At 51.1% G+C, this 22,518-nt stretch overlaps 1 protein-coding gene across 1 annotated transcript; it reads left to right on the top strand.

Moving 5' to 3' along the window:
• Positions 1–1,797: 1,797 nt before the first annotated feature.
• On the top strand, positions 1,798–22,399 carry VIL1 (villin 1). Its single transcript, XM_068544465.1, has 19 exons — positions 1,798–1,878; positions 2,224–2,298; positions 3,249–3,445; positions 4,846–4,954; positions 5,128–5,238; positions 6,850–7,052; positions 7,167–7,245; positions 7,468–7,566; positions 8,226–8,379; positions 8,947–9,047; positions 9,139–9,276; positions 9,864–10,022; positions 11,023–11,202; positions 11,789–11,934; positions 12,592–12,736; positions 13,180–13,368; positions 14,928–14,996; positions 16,235–16,375; positions 21,832–22,399. Exons 1-19 carry the CDS (start codon positions 1,804–1,806, stop codon positions 21,943–21,945), a joined length of 2,484 nt encoding a protein of 827 aa, XP_068400566.1. The 5' UTR covers positions 1,798–1,803; the 3' UTR covers positions 21,946–22,399.
• The last annotated feature ends 119 nt before the right edge of the window (positions 22,400–22,518 follow it).

Genomic DNA, 22,518 nt, shown 5'->3' with positions numbered 1-22,518 from the left:
GAACTAAGATTCGCAATGCAGGGGGCGAACGTCCCAGTGTTTTTGTTGTTGTTGTTTAAGTTCTAATTCGTCCCCTCTCCGGTCCTGATTACTGTACTCAGTAGATTTAGATGGCATGGACTTGAAATAAAGCACCTTTGTGTTTAAAAAAAAAAAGCTCCCTAGGTGATTCTGATGAGCAGCTGGAGTGGAGAACACAGCTACAGGTCAAAGGAATAGAGCCATAACAGATACCATAAAAGAAGACTGGGGAGAGATTTCTTCCCGCTCAGTGGGTGGAGGGTGGTTCACGTTGGAAGGATTCACTCATTCATTCATCCATCCATCCACTCAATCACTTTAACCCACACACCCAACCAACCACCCAACTACCCGCCCATTCATCCATCTGCCCATGCACCCACTCAGCAAAAAGTGCCAACAGTGCTATATGCTGGCGATTCAGTACCGAACAAACAAACATGGTCCCACCCCATTTTGTGTGGGCCACCAGAACAGTAACTGCGGCGTGTCTGGAGCTAGCAAGAAACAGGAAACTGCTGCATACACTTTTCTTTTATTGTGGTAAAATACACAGAACATAAGATTTACCATTTTAACCACTTTAAAACATACAATTCAGTGACATTCAATACATTCACAACGCTGCACAACCACTACCACTATCTAGTTCCAGAATATTTTCATCATCCCGAATGGAAACATCATACCCACTAGGAGTCGCTCCCCATTCCTCCCTTCCTCCCAGCCCCTGACAACCACTAATCGCTTGCTATCTCTATGGATTTGCCTATTCTGGATATTTCATATAAATTCAATCATACAATACCGGGCCTCTGTGTCTGACTTTTTTCACTGGGCGTAAAGTAGTCAAGGTTCATCCACATTGTAGTGTGTATCGTGCTTCATTCATTTTTTCAGCTGAATACCATTCCATTGTGTGGATAGACCACCTTTTGTTGATCTGTTCATATGGACATTTGGGTTGTTTCCACCTTTTGGCAATTGTGAATACAGCAGCTATGAATTTTATGTACAGGTTATTGTTTGAACACCTGTTTTTTTCAAATCTTTTGGGTGCGTACACTTTTCAACCCTTATTTATTCTTTGCTTTCTTTTTAAAAAAGAAAACTCCGTATGATGTATATATATATATATATATATATATATTTTTTTTTTTTTTTTTTTTTTTTTTAACCAGGCATGACTTTGATCAAAACTTTTCAGGAAGAAAAACTGTTTGGGGCTAGATCAAGAAGGGCCTTGATTGCCAGGCTAAGGAGTGGAGGGAGACTTTTTGCAGTAGGTGATGAGAGAAGGTATTTAAACAAGAATGACAAGATCAGAGCTGGGTGAGAAGGCTGGAGGGCGGGCCCCTGGCCAATCAGGGCCCAGGGTGGGGAACTTCCCCCAGGTCCCTGAGCCCTGGCCTCGGGGCATTGTCGGGAGCTGTCCCGGGCTGGGCTGTAAGAGCGGCACTGAAACCGAGGCATGGCCAGGTCTTCTTCTTCTTTTTTTTTTTAATATTTATTTATTTATTTTTGGCTGTGTTGGGTCTTCGTTGTGGTGCGTGGGCTTCTCATTGAGGTGGCTTCTCTTGTTGCAGAGCACGGACTCTAGGCACGTGGGCTTCAGTAGTTGTGGCGCATGGGCTTAGTTGCTCCGCAGTATGTGGGATCTTCCCAGACCAGGGCTTGAACCCGTGCCCCCTGCATTGGCAGGCAGATTCTTAACCACTGCGCCACCATGGAAGACCCCATGTCCTCTTACTCTGACACCACTTCTCCCCAGGTTCATCCGCCATGACGAAACTGAGCGCCCAGGTCAAAGGCTCCCTCAACATCACCACGCCCGGAGTGCAGATATGGAGGATAGAGGTGAGGACCTGCCTGGGCACAAAGGGGGCTCTGCAGGACTGGGGTGGACCAAGGGAAGGGAGAGCCCTGGGATTACTCGACTGTCCTCCATCCTGCCCTGCTGGCATGCGAGCCCCTGGTGCCTGTCCCCAAGTGCCATCCCCACCCCCTCCTCAGGCATCGGGCACATCCTCTTGCTCCTTTTCCTCCCCACCCTCCTCACACCCATTCTCCTTGTCAGTTTCCTCATGCCCTCTTCCTCCTGGCCTTCCTTTCCTAACTCTCCATTTGGTTAAGGGGGGCAGGGAAGCTGGGGGTCCTCGGTGGTTGACCCTCTGACCTCCCCGACCTCCCTTCCCTCCCTAGGCCATGCAGATGGTGCCTGTTCCTTCCAGCACCTTCGGCAGCTTCTTCGACGGTGACTGCTACATAGTCCTGGCTGTGAGTCGGGGATGGGCCGGGGAGGGGGCTGAGCAGAGAGCAAAGCTCACGGTAGCAACATAGAGGAAACTTGAGGCTGGGGGCAATGGGAACTGCCGCTGAACTTCACCCCAGGACAGCATTCACTGGGTGTTCCCAGCCTAGAGGTAGCTCCACAGGGTCAGAGATGTAAGAGGCTCTCCCTGCCCTTGGGCTGTGAGCTCCCAGCTGGGGTGACCATCTGTGGACTTACAGTCTTGGGGGATTTTCTGAACTGGTGGGATGTCACCCTACCTTGAGCCCATGTTCCCAAAATCCATAGTCAACTTCATTTCACCTTCTCGGTTTCTTCCACATCCTGTATTGTTAACGCATTTGTACTTTTCCTTATATTGATTCACTTTTAAAATTTAAATCAATTTATTTAAAAACTTAATATCATTATCATGAATGGAACACAGTGTCCCGTGTCACAAACAGAAAGTAGCTATAAAATATTTCCATAATCAGGGACTTCCCGGGTGGTCCAGTGGTTAAGACATCGCATTTTCACTGCAGGGGGTGTGGGTTCGATCCCTGGTCTGGGAACTAAGATCCTGCATGTCCGGTGGCGTGGCCAAAAAAAAAAATTCCATGATCATTTCATATATACATTTCATTGTATACCACCCAATCACCTATCAGACCTCTGATGGTCTGTGCACATCACTTTGGGAAATGCTGTAGTCCCACCAAGTTATTTCCAAGATGAGATGAGCAAGGCCCAGGTGGGGGAAGCCACTTGCCCCATGTCTCAGAGAGTCTGACAGAACTGGAGCCACGATGCAGGGCTGCTGACCACCAGTCCCATGAACTTCCCCCATGCCAAGCTCCCCTGTGGCCCAGGCCCCACGAGCTTGTGAAGCAGGGAGGCAGGGAGAGGGCTGTGGGAGCCCAGGGCCTCGGGTACACTGGACATGCCCTCTCCCTAGATCCACAAGACAGGCAGCAACCTGTCCTATGACATTCATTACTGGATCGGCCAGGACTCGTCCCAGGATGAGCAAGGGGCAGCTGCCATCTACACCACACAGATGGATGACTTTCTGAAGGGCCGGGCTGTCCAGCACCGCGAGGTCCAGGGCAACGAGAGCGAGACCTTCCGAGGCTACTTCAAGCAGGGCATTGTGTACGGAGGGGCGTGCTACAGGCTTGGGAATGGAATCAGGGCTGGGGAGGGACACCAAGGCTGGGGGGCAGACCTGGGGCTGGAAAGGGAGCCTGAGGCTGTGGGGAGAGCCCATGAGAGTAATTTTTGTTCACCTTTCTAATCTTCCACTCCCATTTCTGCTGCTGCCCTGTCCTTGGTCTTCATCTCTCTGAGTGTGTCTTTGGCTGCCGGGAGGCCATTCTGAAATTCTGTAACTCTGCATACCATGAATTTTTGTAAATCAACCCCTATTTGAATGTCCTGGAGAGCTCAGCACCAAAGGAGGCCCTCCAGGGCATCATATCAAGTCTCGCCACTGGCCAATGAGTATATGACTGCTCCTTCTTTCTCTAAAGAAACCTTTCACACTAAAATCCAGATTTCCAGCTTTTCTTGAAAAATCTGAAGTTCTGACCTCCCGGCTTTTCTCATGGAAACACACGGTCAGGAGCCAAGTTGCTACTGACCTGTAGGATAGGCCAGGATTTCTCCAGTTAGCCACAGTCCCCACCCTTCCCTTTTGTCTTGCTCTCCTTCTTTCTACACTCACAGCAGCAGTCCACTCCTTTGAGCACTTGAGGTGGTACCTCTCCTGGCTTAAGTCTGCTTGGGCTGCCATAGCAAAATACAAAAAATACAAAAACCAAAATATAGACTGGGTGGCTTAAACAACAGAAATTAGTTTTCTCACAGTTCTGGAAGTTGGAAAGTCCAAGATAAAGGTGTTGGCTGATTTGATTGCTGGTGAGGGCTCTCTCCCTGGTTTGCAGATGGCCACCCTCTCACTGTGTCCTCACATGATGGAGGGTGAGCAAGCTCTCTAGTGTCACTTCTTATAAGGGCACTAATCCAATCATGAGGTTCCCACCCTTATGACCTCACCTAGACCTCATCTAATCTATTACCTCCCAAAGGCTCCGTCTCCAAATACCATCACATTGAGGGCTAGGGCTTCAACATATGAGTTGGGAGGGGACACAATTCAGTCCATAGCATCTCCCCTCTTTCCTTCATTTCAGTCCCCTGTCCTTAGAGTCCTATCCGGTCCTTCCACATTACCACATTACCATGCACCCATCTTCGCAGGGCTCTCAACAGGGCAAGGACTAGGGTGAGGTGCACGAGGCATCTAGGGTACAAACTCCAAAGAGGCACTCACTGCCAGGGTCATGCAAATTGAGGCAATAGACCGACCTTGCATGGCCCTGAGAGTGAGTGCCTCCTTGGAGTTTGTGCCCAAGGTGCCTCATGCACCTCCCTAGTCCCAGCCCCAGCCCTCAAATGGCCCCTGTGGCAACCAGGTACCCAAGATCTGGGAGGACAGGGACCTATCACACCTCCCAGCCCACTCCCTTGGGTCAGTTCACCTCTCTTCACAGGATCCGGAAAGGGGGTGTGGCTTCTGGCATGAAACAAGTGGAGACCAACTCCTATGACATCCAGCGGCTGCTACATGTCAAGGGCAAGAGGAATGTGGTGGCCGGAGAGGTGGGCATCAACCAGGGCCGTGGGCGTGGCCTCCTCTCCCCGCTCCCAGCCTGGGTGGAGAGCAGAGGCTGAGGAGGGGTGAGGGGCAGAGAAGGGGTGGGGAAGAGATGATGGGTGATGGGGGTGATGGATGGGGTCTGAGTGGGGTCTGTGCCTGCCCCATGGCTCTCCAGGTGAAGATGTCCTGGAAGAGTTTCAACCGTGGGGATGTTTTCCTCCTGGACCTCGGGAAGCTTATCATCCAGTGGAACGGCCCAGAGAGTAACCGCATGGAGAGACTCAGGGTAACCCTGCTGGTGCACCACCCCTCCCCCCAAATCCCACCCTGCCCCGACCTGCTCCTGCACCCAGCACCCAGCCTCCCTCCCAGTCAAACTTGCCAGACCGCTGCCACACCCCAAGCAGCCCCCATTTCCCCAGGCGTCTCTCCCCTGACTGTCCAGGGTACTGTGTTTGAAGGTGGATCTGAGTCTTCATGTGTATGGGGAGAGCTATGCGTGTTGGAGTTCCCGTGTGTGTACCCTGGCTGATCCACTCAGGTCTAATGAGTCCCTGCTGTGTGGCAGACCCTGTGCCAAGCATTGGGCATCTGGTGGTGAATGAAATGGGCAGCGCCCTGCCCTGGCTCTGGCCTCCAGCTGGCCGTCCAGTGGGGAAGACAGACATGCAGGGCAATATTGGAGAAGTGAGGGGTGGGGAGTGTGGTGCTGGGGGTTCTGAGAGTTCTATGAAGGCTTCTGGGGGAAGCAGGAGAGAAGTGGCTGGCAGGGAACCTCCTAGCTCAGCCAGAGCACAAAATGAGGGCTTTGGGGAGCTTGGAGAAGAGGGCGGGTGGGTCTCATAAGACATGTTATGTGGTCAGAAGTCTGTGTGAGAGGGTTGGGTTTTGTTCTCAGTGACCGGGAGGCCGTTGAAGGTCACTCTGACTTTTGAGAAGCGAGAGGGTGTGGAGGGCTTGAGGGCACACAGGGAGCCCCTCTGGCCGTCTGGGTGAGGAGCATGGCTGGGAAGGTGGAATCATGGGACTTGCATGTCAGATTGGGGGTGACGAGAGAGGGGCGAGGCAGAAGTCAAAGGCTGTGCTTTTTGTGGGGATGGATGGAGTCCCATTTCCTGAGATGGGAAGATCAAGAAGCAACAGAGTTGGGAAGAAAATCAAGAGTTCGGTTTGGGACATCTTAAAATGGGGTTATCATGGGAGTTGGAGAAATAGGATGAAAACAGAGAGCTGGGCTGGAGACAGATATGGACCTGAGCAGAAGCCTTGGGACTGGGTGAGAGGGCCTGGAGGGGAGTGGAGAGAGAAGGGGACCGGGGTGGAAAGGCCAGTAACTGAGTAGTAGACGTTGGGCAGAGGAGGGTAAGCCAGCCCTGTGTGTGAGTGTGTGTTTGGACATCTGTGTGAGCACATGAGAGACTGCTGTGTGTGTGTGTGAGTGTGTGTGTTTGGGCGTATGTGTGAGCACATACATGAGCCTCTGTGTGTATGCATGCACGCGCGTGCGCACGCATGTGTGTGTGTGGGTGTGGGTGTGTGTGTGTACATGGCTTTGGGGCAAAGAGACCGAGGACTGTGATCTTCAGGGCTCACCTCTTATGCAAAACTGTGAAGTAAAATCACAAATTTCAAACAATGTCAAAAACGAAGGCCCAGCAAGTCCCCTCCAGACCCTCTCCTGCCCAAGAGGAAACCTGCTCTTCCTGGGATTTTTGCCTGGTTTCCTCACATGCACCTAAAAAGCCTGGTCCCCCATCAAAAGGGAAGGGCCGGGCAGGTGCCTCCCCCTTGGCACTGCTGTAGGGGGCTGGGCTCTCCAGGTGTGGTTTGGGGTGGCAGACACTACCCTGTCCCCTGCCCCCTGCCAGCCTTCACGGGTCCCGGGGCCTCCCTGCAGGGCATGACCCTGGCCAAGGAGATCCGAGACCAGGAGCGGGGTGGGCGCACCTACGTGGGCATAGTGGACGGGGAGAACGAGAAGGCCTCGCCGCAGTTGATGGAGATCATGAACCACGTGCTGGGCCAGCGGACAGTGCTGAAGGCCGCCGTGCCTGACACGGTGGTGGAGCCGGCACTCAAGGCCGCCCTCAAGTTGTACCAGTGAGTGCCCGGTTGCCTCTGGGCTCCTCTTGACCCTGGGGGACTTCCTGGGGGAGGATTCCCCAGGTGAGGGCCCAGGACCCCCCTTGTCTATGCCTCACGTTTGTCCTGCAGCGTGTCTGACTCAGGGGGAAACGTGGTGGTCAGAGAAGTCGCCACGCGGCCGCTCACACAGGACCTGCTCAGTCACCAGGTGAGAGGGTCTGGAGGCCGCCCCCAGCCCCAACTCCCATCACCCCCCTGCCCGCCGCCTGCCCACTCTCCCCCAAGTAGGAGCGGCGCCAGGGGCCTGGGCTGGTTGTGGAGTAGGGGGTGGCATGTGAGGGAAGGCGACCTCGTGTGCCTGCCGCTCCCCCAGCCCGGCACCGAGGGCGCCCTCAGGCTCTCACCCTGCGTCCTTCTCTCCCGCCTCCAGGACTGTTACATCTTGGACCAAGGGGGCCTGAAGATCTACGTGTGGAAGGGGAAGAATGTCAATGCCCAGGAGAAGAAGGAAGCCATGAGCCAGGCACTGGTGGGCCTGGGCGTCAGGGAGGAGAACTTGGAGGAGAAGGCAGAGAAGCCGACTCCAGCAGGGAGAGGGCAGCGGGGTCAGGGCCAGGCACAGCCCCAGGCAGAGGCCAGGGAAGGCTCCGAGCCTGATTTGGCTCCAGGGGATCTGGATATCCGCTCTGTAGCCGTCTTGGCGGGCCTCTGCATGCTGCATAGCCAACCACCCGGCAACCTGGGGGCCTCTGCAGAATGCGGGCTCCCACCTCCAGCTTGGCTGGGACAAGGGAGGGAGAAATGGAGGCTGGCCTTCCTACAAGAGGGGGTTGGGTCAGCACGGTGCTAAGGCCAAGTCAGAGTTTGGGGTCACTGTAGGAGTTGGAGTCAGTCATTCTAACTGGCTTGGGGTCAGCGTTGGATTGGGGGTGGGGTTCAAGGTCGGAGATGGAGGCTGGGATCAGGTTTGGGTCAGATTTGACCTTGGGGTTGGGGTCAGAAGTGGGTTTTGAGGTTAGTAGTGGATTCAGGGTTGAGGTCAGAGCTAGGTTGGAGGTGGTGTCGAGTTTGGAGTCTGGTTTGGCCTTGGGGTGGGGGTCAGAGCAGGGTTAGGTTTGGGGTCAGCTTTCACTAGGGGGTGGGGACTGGGGGAGGGACACAGGCCCAGCCACCTCCTTCTCTTCCCAGAACTTTATCAAAGCGAAGCAATACCCACCGAGCACGCAGGTGGAGGTGCAGAATGATGGGGCCGAGTCAGCCGTCTTTCAGCAGCTCTTCCAGAAGTGGACAGTGCCCAACCGGGCCTCAGGCCTGGGCAAAACCCATGCCGTGGGCTCCGTGGGTGAGGGTTGGCCCGAGGCAGGGTGGGACCAGAAGCCGGGAGCGGGGCCCGGAGAGCACAGACCTGTCTCCTGCCCTCCTTCCTGAACACGCCTCTTGCATGTGTGCTTTCACCCTGGGTCTGGACTCCCCAGGTGGGGTGGGGACACAAAGGGACTTGGAGAAACTCAAGAGTTGTCACAAAAATGGAGCTGAGAACAGCCTGACTTTCATTTGGAGTGGGGTTGGGTCTCTCTGGAACCCAGAAAACTTTAGTCTCCTGGACAATATTTGCTGAGGGCAAGCTCCGTGCCAGGCACCTGGGGGAGGAGAAAAGGGTTGTCCTTTCTCTGGCTGCTCTGGGAGGCCCCGGTGAAGCATGAGCCTTACTGGAGGGAGATATGGTTCTGTGTTATAACTCTGCCACTCTCTAGCTGCATGACCTTGGGTCAGCTACTGAATCTCTCTAGCCTCAGTTTCCTCATCTGTAAAATGGGTCTAAGAATTGTAGCTTCCACTCAGGGCTGTTGTGAGAACCTGGGGGAACTCAGCTGGTGACACTGGGTATCATGATTCCCCCTCACTCCAGCTAGGGTGGAACAGGTGAAGTTTGATGCCACGTCCATGCACGTCCAGCCTCAGGTGGCTGCCCAGCAGAAGATGGTCGACGATGGGAGTGGGGAGGTGCAGGTATGGCAAGGGAGGAGGGAGGCCCGGGATGGGTGGGGAGGGTTTGGCAGAGCCTGTCCTGGACCTCACACTAGCCTGCTACCCACCCCAGGTATGGCGCATTGAGGACCTAGAGCTGGTGCCTGTGGATTCCAAGTGGCTCGGCCACTTCTATGGGGGCGACTGCTACCTGCTGCTCTACACCTACCTCATTGGCGAGAAGAAGTACTACCTGCTCTACGTCTGGCAGGTCAAGCCCCACCCCACCCTGTCCAGAGCATAGCCAGCTCAGCTCCCCCTCCACTATACCCATGCCAAGTGGCCATTGCACTTGAATTGAATAGCTCTGGTGATGGGGATTTCACCCCTTTTCTATCTTGGAACTGCTTTGGCTGTGAGATCCCACTGACACTCACAACCCTTTCCCCTTTTGATTCTCTGAGTCTCTCTTCCAACTCCCATTCCCTCTATCTGCTCTGACTGTGGGTTTCTATGTCCAGATGTGAGGGAGCAGGGAGATGCTTGGGTGCTGGGGTTGAGTGGTATGGTAGCCATGGTGTTTCCCTGAGAAAGGTGCAGTAAGCGGGAGAGGAGGTTTGGGGTCAAGGTGGGTCAAGGGTGGACTGGGGCTGGAAAAAGATTAGGTGTGGGGCTGGGATCAGAACCGAGGTCTGGGTCAGGTGGGGATTTGGGCTGTGTCCGGGGTGGGGCTTGGTGGGGAAGACAGTTGGTTTTGGGGCCGGGCAGAATTGGGGATGGAGTTGTGGCTAAGGCTGGGGACGGAGTCAGAATCGGGGGCTGTCCTCATCCTACCCCTTCCATCCTGCTCATCCCCAGGGCAGCCAGGCAAGCCGGGATGAAATCACAGCCTCGGCCTATCAAGCGGTCATCCTGGACCAGCAGTACAACAATGAACCAGTCCAGATCCTCGTCCCGATGGGCAAGGAGCCACCTCACCTCATGTCCATCTTCAAAGGACGCATGGTGGTCTACCAGGTGTGGCTGCTGGACCGGGGTGCCTGGCAGTACCGGCAGCTGAGGCGGGGTGGGCATCCAGGAGATGGGGAAGGGGACATGGGGTGGGAGCAGGGCTAGGGTGAAGCCCATTCTCCCTAGGAGAGGATTGTTTGAGGCTCCATCATCTATGTGGAATGGTAATAGAAACAGCAATTCAGTATTTTAAAAAATCCGTTTGATAAACACTTAGCACATACAAGTACTGTTTCTCTCTACACCCCTACTCCTTGGGCCCTCTCCATGAAAAAAGAAGTTATTTTGTCTGGATCTGCCTAACGATGGACCTGTCTAAAATGCACTGGTGCCTTCTGACATAATGAAATAGCCGTCTCTTGCATTCCTTTAAGCAATAATCTGGTTATTGAGCACTTACTAAGCATACAGCCCTCTGCAAAGCGCCAAGGGGGAGAAAAATGCCATGCTAATGCTGTTTACCATCTTGTTGTGCAACCAGTGAACCAACAGCCCAAGGCACTGTGTGCTTAAATGCCAGAAATATGTTGCATTCAAAGGGGAGCATGCATACAGTAATCAGGGAGTAGGCATAAAGTCCATGATGGAAAGGGGGTTTGGAGGAGGTCTTGACATTGGGGTCAGAGTTGAAGAGCTCAGCAGAGGTAAAACGAGGGCATGCGATGCAGGGGCACAGCCAGTACAAAGGCCCAGAGGAAGGGCCCCGTGGGGAACAGTGAGAAACTGGCCAAGCTAAATGGAGGGTTTGGAGAGAGGTGAGAGTGACTCTTGAAAGGAAGTTTCCACCTTCAACATCAAGGGCCGCGCTGAAAGCTGGGCTCTAGTCTGTAAGCCGGATGAAGGTTTCAGGCAGGGAAACGCCCATGACCAAAGCAGTGTTTTGGAAAGACTATAGTCTGGTGATGGTGTAGAGGACCAGGAGGGGCAGCAGACCCACCCAACCTCTGTCGCCCCTCTAATCTCCCATCACCTTTACTAAGGTACTCCTGCCCCTCTCTCCCTGCAGGGAGGCACCTCTCGGGCTAACAGCGTGGAGCCTGTGCCCTCCACACGGCTGTTCCAGGTCCGGGGGACCAACACCAACAACACCAAGGCCTTTGAGGTCCCAGCCCGGGCCACCTCCCTCAACTCCAATGATGTCTTCATCCTCAAGACCCAGTCTTGCTGCTACCTGTGGTGTGGGAAGGTGTGTGCAGGGTCCAGCGGCCTCCCCCTCCCCGCGTGTGTCTTGGCGGTCCCCCAGCCTCAGAGCAGCCTCCCCGTGTGGGTCAGGGCAGGGGCCTCTGGCCGGGTAGGTCCCGCTCACTGGTTTCCCTGATGCCTCTAGCCCTGCCTCGCTCCTCCGCGGCGCTGGGTCTGGCCGTCCTGATTCTCTGCCTCTGTGTCCGAGTAGGTCTTTCTCATTCTGTTTGTCTCTGGACACCCCTGTCTGTCCCCGTGTTGCTCTGTCTTTGTGTCTTGGGCTCTCTCACTCTCCCTGTGCCTGTAGCTGCCTCCCCATTTGTCTCTGTCAGGAGGACTCAGTCTCTTGGAGACTTCCTCCCGCCCAGTAGGAGTGCAGACTCTCTTGTCTCCTCTGCCATCCTTTGGAGCATCAAGGACAGAGGAGAGGTTGGGACAGCTGCCCCTGCCTGGGCCGTGTGCGTGGGCCCCTGATCCAGGAGAATCTCCCAGACCCGGGAGCTCTGGGCCAGTGAATGTGGTGGAAGGAGGGGGAGGCGTGGCACTGGAGATGGGCTCCCCCAGCACAGCCGACCCCCCCCTTTTCCCAGGGCTGTAGTGGGGACGAGCGGGAAATGGCCAAGATGGTTGCTGACACCATCTCCCGGACCGAGAAACAAGTGGTCGTGGAAGGGCAGGAGCCGGCCAACTTCTGGATGGCCCTGGGCGGGAAGGCCCCCTATGCCAGCACCAAGAGGTAACTCCCAGGTCCCTCGACCGCCAGCTCACTTTCCGAGGCTGGAGAGCCTCCCGGCACCTCCACCCGCATGGCCCAGAGCCTGCAGCAGGTATGGATTGAGAACTCTGTGTGCCAGGCTCTCAGGGCTGCCAGGTGAGTAAGGGGCAGCCCAGGCCCTTGGAGCCTCTCAGGAACTGGGGCTGTGTCTGTGCTGCTTACCATGGAATGCCTGGGGCCTGGTGGGGGTATTTCCACAGCCATAGGAGGCAGCTCAAAGAGAGGGGCAGGGCTATAGTTGTGCCCTTTGGGAAGAAGATGCCAGGGTCCCAGCAGCTCCTGTCCTTCCATGCTGCCACAGGACTCAGATGCTGAGGAACACAAGCTGTAAACCCTCTTTTTCTAAAGAAGGTCCATGATCCACTATTCCCCAGTTCAAAAGCAAAAGGGCATGTACTACAGTAGCAGCAGGAGGAATAGAGGGAAGATATCAGGAAGAACTTCCTAACAGGACTATAGAAGAGCCACTGAAATGTATATCCTGGAAGATTGGTGGGAATTTCTCCCTTGGAGAGCTCCTGGACTCTTGGGAGGATGCGGGACCTTTTGTGTGATCAGAAGAAAGAGCATTTTCCTAGGAGACAGGCTTTCCAATGTGATCTCCTCTCCACCTTGCAGGCTGCAGGAGGAAACCCTGGTGATCACTCCTCGGCTCTTTGAATGTTCCAACCAGACCGGGCGCTTCCTGGCCACAGAGATCCCTGACTTCAATCAGGATGACTTGGAAGAGGATGATGTGTTCCTGCTAGATGTCTGGGACCAGGTAGGTTTGAGGGCTGGGGACCTCCCTTCCCGCCACCTCAATCCCCAGAGCCAAGAAATAGTGGCTTTAGGGATAGGTAAGGTTTGACGTTTTCTTGACTCCCATATACGTTCTCCCTGGGAGTGGTGTTATGAGCCTAAGAAAGAAGAAGGCAAGTAGAGAGGAACGTGCCTGGACGGACTGCAGGGCAGGATGTATTCTTCTCCCAAAGTCCAATTCATTTCATGAGGCAGAGGAGTGTTTTTGAGGGTCTTTGGCTCTGGAGAGGTTGGGAGTCACACATCTGCAGAATATCTAAGTAGAGGGCATCTGTCCAACCTCCATTTCCAGAGGCAAAATCAAGACCTGATGGGGCCTGCCCAAGGCCAGGGTCCACTTCCGGACATCTGAGCCTGGGGGAGCCGAGGGAGCACAGAAAGGACTGACTGTGGGATGCTCCACAGGTCTTTTTCTGGATTGGAACGAATGCCAATGAGGCCGAGAAGAAAGCTGCAGCCACCACGGTGCAGGAATACCTCAAGACCCATCCCAGCGGCCGGGACCCCGAGACCCCCATCATTGTGGTGAAGCAAGGACACGAGCCCCCCACATTCACGGGCTGGTTCCTGGCTTGGGATCCCTTCAAGTGGAGTGTGAGTGGCCCCAGCCCACCTGCTCCTTCCAGCCCAGTGCATCCTTCATGGCACATCGAGGGCAGGGTGGACTCCTGGCTTTTCTGTTCATTGTGGTAGACGACCTGTGATATATCTGTAAAGGGGTTGGGGAGACTTAGAATAAACAGTAAGGCTGCAGCAAGACCATTAAGGCCCCTGGTGAGGGAGAAGAAAGGAAATCTATCAAAAACCTAGGCTAATGACAGTGTCTTTCTTGTGCACTAGATTTAGCTCAAAGCTCTTGGACATTATTGGCAAGAGCTGTACTGATTATTTAAATGCAAATTAATTAAAATTTGCATTTAAATTGATTAAAGAATTGATTTCTTTAAAATTGGAGAATTGATTTCTCACTAAATTAATGAATTAAAGAATTAAAATTAAAGAACTCATTTCTCACTAGTCACATGTGGCTGGTGGGTACCATATTGGGCAGCACAGAAAAAGAACATTTCCATCATCATTGCAGAAACTTCTATGCGACAGCATTGGTGGGTCCCCTGAACATGTCAGTTCTAAAGGAAAGTGTTTAAAGACGGATGTCTCCTGGCACTAAATTCTAAGCAAATAGATGTCTCCTGGTCCTATCTGTGGTCCTTACCTGAGGGACAGTGAATCAGATTTCCACAGGATTTTCTAAACTGGTCTCAGATAGAAGCAGAGGGCAGCTCCTCAAAACGGAACCCCAGTGAATGTTCTCTGAAGGAAGGAGGAAGGCTAAGGTAGAATGAATGTTGACCTGGTGGCTTTGGGTACATGAAATTGACACAACAGATGAGATTAGGGAAACAAAGCTTAGATTAATTTCCTCAAATGTGTTTAAACAAATTCAGTGTTTGATGAGCTAAGTTTAGTCTTGATGATGGATTCAAATAAATCTCAAGGCTGCACACCTAGATGCCAGAACTTCTCAAACCCAGGTCAGTGTCCCAAGTCAACAACTCTGGCAGGTCTTCCCCCACCTCAAGTCTGTGCTGGCGTCTCTCACAGACTCATTCATTCACTCACTCAATCATTTATTCATTCACTCATTCATTCAGTCAGCATAACTGGAGCTCATAATGCGCCATGCTTGCTGCCAGGCCCTGGGGATGTGGAGATGGGGCTCCCCATGGAGCCAAGGTCCCCTCTACTCCCTTCACTCCTCCGTGGTAGGGTCCCCTCCAGGCTCTGAGAGGAGCCCCCCAGTTCTCCAGGACCTCTCAGTCCCCCAGAGCCTACACAGTGTGGGCAGGGGTCTCAAGACTGTGCGGCTGCTTAGACCCCGAGGGTGGGGAAAAATCGTACTTTCCATCCCCATGTTGCGCCAAGCAGGGCAAATAGCCCCCTGCCCCAGCCTGTTACCCGTAAGCCCTTCGTGCTCATCCTTACCATCCAACCTCCTTTTTCAGGGATGTCCTCCAGCCTCCCCCTGAGCTTCCTCATCTCCTTCTCACCCCCGGGCCCTAGGCCAGCCTTCTTTCAAAGCCTGAAGGAAAATATTCTTCTGTCTCCTCTGCTGAGACCCAGGTCTAATTTGTTACTTACTTTACTTGCAGAACGCCAAATCCTATGAGGCCCTGAAGGCGGAGCTTGGAAACTCTGGAGACTGGGGCCAGATCACTGATGTGAGCACGGGGCAGTTGGCGGTGGCCATTGACAATGGTCAGACCCGTGAGAGCCGAGAAAGCTCCACGGAAGATGCCAGGGTCCTCTGCTTCCTTTCCACTGTTCCCTCCCACTTCTCCTAGTTCTTCTTGCTGTTTAACTTCAATGCCTCTAGCTGTTTTGTCTCCTCCATTCCCTAGTGAAATGGTTCCCAAATTTTATCATGCATAAGAGTCTGGGTGATGGGGAACTAGGGGATGGGGGAAGCTTATTAAAATGCAGATTCCAAGGTCCCACTTCCCAAAATTCTGGTTTGTAGAGTTGGGCTGAGACCTAGTAATATGTGTATTTTTCACGAAGGGCCCAGGTAATTTGATGCAGTTAGTCCGCAGATCACACTTGGGGAAATAGTGACTTCTCTACTATCATCACCCTGGTGATCCCTTCTCTGGGTAGAATAACCTTTTCCTTCGATGTTTCAGTTAGTTCATGGAAGTGTGTTCCGCCTACAGGCCTAAGATGTGGAAATATGAAATCAAAGAAGTTCACAGTCTTGCAGGCGAAACAAGACCAAGTAGACTCTGCAGAAGTGTGTCCAGAACATGAGAGCAATTTCCCAAGCACGCTGGGGTTATCAGCAGATAACACGTGTGGCTCCTCAGCCTCACCCGCAGGCTGGGAACCCTGTGGCACTCAATAAACCCTTCTTGGTTGACGGATGGTGCAGACGGGAAAGCGTAGATAGATAGGTCAAGGCTAAGTGAATTTACGGATGACAGTTTCACAACAGATAAGAGAAAGAGGGTCATAAATGTCCAAGGTAGACCTCGAACATCAGGGTAGTCATGGAGAAGTTCATAAGTCATAGAACAAAACAGTCATCTTACACCAACTGGCTTTGGCTGAATACAGAACGCCAAGCTTTAGCTCATGGGTCTTGTCCAAAGTGCCATGTTTTTATGAGTGTGTGTATGTGCGTGTGGACAGTGGGAGGCGCGGGTCATGGAAGGCTTCTTCTTTTTTATTTTTTTTTGGCCACACCACGAGGCTTACGGGATCTTAGTTCCCTGACCAAGGATTGAACCCTGGCCCTTGTCAGTGAAAGCGCCAAGTCCTAACCATTGGACCGTCAGGGAATTCCCATGGAGGGCTTCTTGAAGGAGGTCCCCTAGGGTCAGTGTTGACTTCAGAGAAAAAGGCAGCCTGGAAGGCAGCCACCAACCAGCTGAACTAACAGTGTTTTCCTTTTCTTCCCTAGGAGCTCACAAACCCTAAACTAGACGTGTTCAACGCTAACAGCAATATCAGTTCTGGGCCTCTACCCATCTTTCCCCTGGAGCAGCTGGTGAACAAGCCTGTGGAGGAGCTTCCGGAGGGTGTGGATCCCAGCAGGAAGGAGGTGGGTCAGACTCTGAGAAGGAGGACGAATCTGATTTAGTCAGAGATTTCCTCCTGAAAGGTGAACGGGAATTATTCAGGCAGAGTGGGTTACTCTTGGAGACGGGAACAGTATACACAAAGCCCAGAAGTAGGAAGTAAACACAGCTCGGGCGAAAGGATGAGGTAGCCAGAGCGGTGGGGTGTGTGGAGCTGGGGAGGGGCGGCTGATAGCTAGGGAGGGGCAGGGGGCTGGGCAGTGCCTTCTACGCCAGGCTAGGGGTGGGCGGTGTCCATTCTAAAAATCAAGGGGAACCATTATGGTGAAGCAGGGGAGTGGCAGTCAGGCTTACGCTTTTCAAAGACCACTCTAGTTGCTCAGTGAAGAATGGACTGGATGGTGGCCAAAGCAGCAGCCACAAGTCGGGCTGAGAGGTAGACGGGAGCCTAGAATAGATGGTGGCAGGTGGAGGTGGGGGTGGGTGGAGGGAAGGAGAGGGTTTAGGGAAATATTTCGGAGGTTAAATCAACGACACTTGGTAACAACGACCGGATAAAGGTTGTGAGAGGGGAAAGTTGTGTAATTTTCTGAGATAAAAATCCTGGGTCAGACCCAGCTTAGAAGGGGACAATCATGAGTTTAGTGGCAGCCATGTCGTTTGCAGCACCCAAGAGACATCCTGGTTGAAATACATGTTTGGCAGGCTGGCAATTCAGAGGAGCACCGGGGAGGAGACTCATTGGCACAGGGTCCATCAGTTAGCTGCAGCTGCTGTCTGTGTGGACCACTTGTGGGAGAGAGTTTGGCAAGAAGGGCTTGTTAAAAAACATATTTCTGGACTTCCCTGGTGGTCCAGTGGTTAAGACTTTGTGCTTCCACTGCACGGGGCACGAGTTTGATCCCTGGTCAGGGAAGTTCCGCATGCCATGCAGTGCAGCCAAAAAGAAGAAGAAAACAAAACCCACATTTCTAGTATTCATTCCCACTTCATGAACATCTAAAATAGACTGCAAATCTAGCCTGAGAGGGTACTGAGAGAAGAGAAAATTTACTCTGTGTATAATAAACCATAAAGAAGTCTTAGAGAAAAATTAATGAATCTACAGAAGTGAGATGACTATTTTCTCCAGGAACATCTGAGTCTGTTATGGGTTTGGGCCCGATATATGCATAAGTGTATTGTTTCCAGAACATTGCATCCTGCCCGTCCCCTTTAGAACCCTTTTGTGCATTCTCTCCCATATCCACCAATGTGTCCTCACTGTAAAATTGGGATGATTCCAATATCATATAATATTATATTATTCATAATAATGTTACAAATATTATTATTTGCCCAGCCCCTGGTACATAAGAAGTGTTCTATACATGTAGGCTGTTATTATCATTGCTTGTTCTGCACCTGAGAAAACTCAGACCCAGAGCGGGAAAGTGACTTGCCTAATGTGATGTAACTAGTCAGTAGCAAAGTCAGAGCAAGAATCAGGTCTTCTGAGTCCCGCTGTTACTGTCATATCATGTAGCACAGAAAAAGTATTTCTAAATGGAAGGGCAGCCAATATTATTGAACCAGGTGATTAAAAGGAGGCTAAATATTGACAATATATTTTGTTGGTAAGGCTGTGGAGAAATTATATTATTCTGTTGGTGTGAGGGCAGAATGTTACAACCCCTGTAGAGGGGAATTTTGCAATATCTAACAAAGTTAAATATGCATTTACCTATTTTAAAAAATGGAAGCTAAGTAGATCGCTAATTTTGAATATAACAAACAGAATCAAGACAACCCCACCATGGTAGAAGCAGTCTAAAAAGTCTTAGATTCTTTTTAAAAAATCAGTTTTTAAAAAATCAGTTGCTGCTGATTTCTTTTTTTAATTGTGGGAGTAGCGTGGATTCTTGCAGCAGTGCTGTGAGCTCCATGCCAAGTGGGGAGAGTGGACAAGCTCTCTGTCTGCTCCAGACGTAGAGGCAGCAGCAAGAGGGTAATCTGTTTGAGTACCAATGAGTAAACCACAGAGAGGCGGATGTGGGCATGGGTGAGGCCAGTAATCAGCTGGTAGGACTGCAGGGTTCAAGAACAGGACCAGTGGAAAGATTCAAGTCCACTGGGATGGGCAGTCTCTGCCCTCTAGCCTGGGGGTCAGAGTCCAAAAGTCTCAACCAAGCTGCAGAGCCAGCTTGGGTGGGACAGAGAGAGGGCACCTAAGGCACTTGCAGACCATCGAGACGGCAGCCACAGCTGTGAGGGACCTTCTTCCAAAACAAGGTGCTCCACTGCCCTGCCTGGGGGAGTGGGGAGGCCTCCCAGGAGCCTTGAGCAGAAAATGCGCAGAGGTGGGATGACAGGTTAGAAAACTGGGGCTTCAGATCCACCTGAGCTTGAAATCCATCTACAGGTGTTTACCAAGAAGCTCTTCAGTTCAGGGCTCTCTGAGGGAGTCAAAAAAACATTTTCCAGGGCAATCCTACATAGCAGAACAGCCCAAGATTGAAAAGAAACCCACTGCTCTCGCCCCGGCTCTGGCCCCTTCTGGTGCCTGGGGGAGCAGAGCTGGAGGTGGGAGATGCTCTTTTCTAACAATTTGAATTTGGGGTTCTTACTTGAGTATGCCTTGAGGATACTGGCCAGCTCCCAGCAGTTTCACTACTATATCATGTTTGAACTGGGAGCAAAGGTCATTTCAGTCTTAAGGCTGAAGAGACCCAAGGTCTAGAAAGGCGACTCCCAGTCGTGATTTTCAAACCAAGAGTGAAAAGGTAGAATTTCACTGTCTAATCTTCTAGATTATCCACAGGATGAGAGAAGCTGGTACATGTCATTTACCCAAATATTTTGTTTCCCACTCAATAGCTAGGCAAAATTTGACTCTAAATTTGTTTCGTGGCTTTCCTAGCTTCTTTTCTTAGCATCTTTCCCCTCACCTCAGTTGTACCCCTGCTGCTACCTGCCACCATCTCTAAGCAAAACCTGTTCCCACAAAATAATGGCTGATGCATTCACAGTGGAATATAGAAGACTGGTGAGGTTTAACCAGGAACATGTTGCCTTTTAACTAGGAACAAACCTAGAAGCCAAGAGAGATGAAGATAACTATAATGGTAAAATTCAGTCACCTGTGAGCACAGTAGTATATACTTTGCCAGTCTGGGAGGGAAAGATGACCTGTACAGGATCCCTGAAATCACTCAGGAAAGGGGGTGAGTGTGGTGCAGTGGAGCATGTATTGGGATCAGATGACCTTAACTTTCTTTTTTTTCCCTTTTTAAAAAATTATGGTGAAATATACATAATATAAAATTTACCATCTTAGCCATTTTTAAGTGTACAGCTCAGTGGCATTAATAAACACATTCACATCGTTGTGCAACCATCAACCCTGCCCATCTCCAGAAATTTTTCATCTTCCCAAACTGAAACTCTGCACCCATTAAACAACTCCCCCATCACCACTCCTCCCCCAGCCCCTGACACCCACCATTCTGCTTTCTGTCTCTATGGGTTTGGCTCCTCTAGGAACTGCATGTGAGTGGGCTCATACAGCATGTGTCTTTATGTGATGGGCTTATTTCACTCAGCACAGTATTCTCAAGGTTCATCCATGTTGTAGCAGGTGTCAGAATTTCCTTCTTTTTTAAGGCTGAATAATGTTCTGTTGTATTTATATACCACTTTTTGCTGATCTATTCATCTGTCAATGGACACTTGGGTTACCTCCACATTTTAGCCATTGGGAATAATGCCTGCTATGAACATGGCTGTACAAATCTCTCTTCAAGACCCTGCTTTCAATTCCTTTGGGTATATACCGAGAAACAGATTGCTGGGTCATATGGTAATTCTTGAGGCATACTATACCGTTTTCCATAGTGGTTCCCAGCAATGCACAAGGGTTCCAGTTTCTCTACGTTCTTGCCAACACTACCGTTTCCTGTTTTTGTTTTGTTTTCATTTTTGTTTCGTAATAGCCATCCTAGTGACCATGAAGTAGTATCTCATTGCAGTTTTGGTTTTTGTTTCCCTAATGATTAGTGATGTTGAGCGTCTTTGCATGTGCTTATTGGCCATCTGTATGTTGTCTTTGGAGAAATGTCTAATTAAGTCCTTGTCCATTTTTTAAAAAAATTAATTTATTTATTTTTGGCTGCATCATCAGAAAATAGTTGCAAGTCATCAGATATATGACTTGCAACTATTTTCTTCCATCTGTGTGTAGTCTTTTTTTTCCCCAGGCATGTTTGTTTATTTATTTATTTGCTGCACTGCACAGCATGTGGGATCCTGGTTCCCCAACCAGGGATCGAACCCGTGCCCCATGCATTGGGAGCGCAGAGTCTTAACCACTGGACCACCAGGGAAGTCCCTGTGTGTCGTCTTTTTTTAAAATTTATTTATTTATTATTTATTTATTTTTGGCTGTGTTGGGTCTTCGTTTCTGTGCGAGGGCTTTCTCCAGTTGCGGCAAGCGGGGGCCACTCTTCATCGCGGTGTGCGGGCCTCTCACTATTGCAGTGTCTCTTGTTGCGGAGCACAGGCTCCAGACGCGCAGGCTCAGTAGTTGTGGCTCACGGGCCTAGTTGCTCCGTGGCATGTGGGATCTTCCCAGAGCAGGGCTCGAACCCGTGTACCCTGCATTGGCAGGCAGATTCTCAACCACTGCGCCACCAGGGAAGCCCTGTGTGTCTTCTTTTGATGCACAAAATTTTTTAATTTTCATGAAGTCCACTTTTTTTTTCTTTTGTTGTCTGTGCCTTTGGAGTCACATCTAAGAAATCACTGCCAAATTCAATGTCATGAAGCTTTTTTTTTTTTTTTTTTAATAAATTTAGTTACTTATTTATTTTTGGCTGCGTTGGGTCTTCGTTGCTGCATGCAGGCTTTCTCTAGTTGCGGCCAGCAGGGGCTACTGTTCATTGCGGTGCGTGGGTTTCTCATTGTGGTGGCCTCTCCTGTTGTGGAGCATGGGCTCTAGGCGTGCGGGCTTCAGTAGTTGTGGCTCTCGGGCTCAGTAGTTGTGGCACATGGGCTTAGTTGCTCCACGGCATGTGGGATCTTCCTGGACCAGGGCTCAAACCCGTGTCCCCTGCATTGGCAGGTGGATTCTCAACCACCAGGGAAGCCCTCTCCCATTTTTATAGAGAGGAAAACTAAGACCTAGAAAGAGAAGCAACATTTTAACCAAGCTAAGTCAAATGTGGTAATTCTTATTTCAGGGTTAGTGTGAACTTGACCCTGGTCGAAAGAAAAGGAGCTCTTATCTGCCTCATGTTGTTACCGTCCTTTTCATTATGTTCCAAATTCAGGGATCAAATCTCTTGGACCTCAGAATGCCACCTCCCCCCTTCCCATCCCTTTCCTGGCTCTCACAACATTGACTGTTTTTGCTCATTTGATTTCTGTACACACCTATATGACTCAACAAATCGAACTCTGGCAAGAATGTGACCTTTGCCCTCTGGTCCCTCTCCTCTTCTAGGAGCACCTGTCTGTTGAGGATTTCACCAAGGCCTTGGGGATGACTCCTGCTGCCTTCTCTGCTCTGCCTCGATGGAAGCAACAAAACCTCAAGAAAAAAAAAGGACTATTTTGAGAAGCAAGAGTAGCTGTGGTTTAAAGCAGTACCCTACCCCGCTTGCAGAGCTTTATTACTGGTATTAGTCTTATATTAATGGAAGTGAAAATTTACAGTTGTACCTGTCAGCAGCAGTCTGTGGCAATGCCACTTCTGTTTAGTAATCTACCTATTCCTCCAGAAAGATGATTCCTCCATAAGGAGCCTGTGGTCCCAATTTCAGGTCTCAAGAAGGTGGTTGCATTTTTTTTATCCTGGGTGTTGCATTACTTTTAAACCATCCTGTTCTAGAGCTTTCCCTTCTTAGAAGAGCAGCCCAACACTTCACAGAAGAGCCTTTCCTAGGCTTTTATCATGACTCATTTTTAATTATGGCCGGTGGGCTGAAGCATTTTGCAGTTTTATATCTTTCCGAGAGTAATGGCTTTTCCTTTTCACATATACTTTTCTTACTGCCTTCCTCAGGTGATGTTAAAGGGGACCCATTCTTTGAAAGAGCTGAATGGCCCAGGTGATGGCCCTATTTAGGAGGTTTCACAATACTCACTAACCAGTACCCAGCGAGAGCAACATACTCACTAGGCCTAGGCT

Source organism: Eschrichtius robustus, chromosome 5 (genome assembly GCF_028021215.1).
Source record: "Eschrichtius robustus isolate mEscRob2 chromosome 5, mEscRob2.pri, whole genome shotgun sequence".
Taxonomy (NCBI): domain Eukaryota; kingdom Metazoa; phylum Chordata; class Mammalia; order Artiodactyla; family Eschrichtiidae; genus Eschrichtius; species Eschrichtius robustus.
Note: the sequence above shows the minus strand (reverse complement) of the source record. Positions and strands in the feature narration are given on the sequence as shown.

What these genes read in the sequence shown, in the direction of transcription:
- VIL1 (XM_068544465.1), top strand. Translation starts at nt 1,804, where the DNA reads ATGACGAAACTGAGCGCCCAGGTCAAAGGCTCCCTCAACATCACCACG. An exon ending in ACCGCATGGAGAGACTCAGG is followed by an intron (nt 5,239 to 6,849) that starts GTAACCCTGCTG and finishes GCCTCCCTGCAG; the next exon opens with GGCATGACCCTGGCCAAGGA. An exon ending in ACTGGGGCCAGATCACTGAT is followed by an intron (nt 14,997 to 16,234) that starts GTGAGCACGGGG and finishes TTTCTTCCCTAG; the next exon opens with GAGCTCACAAACCCTAAACT.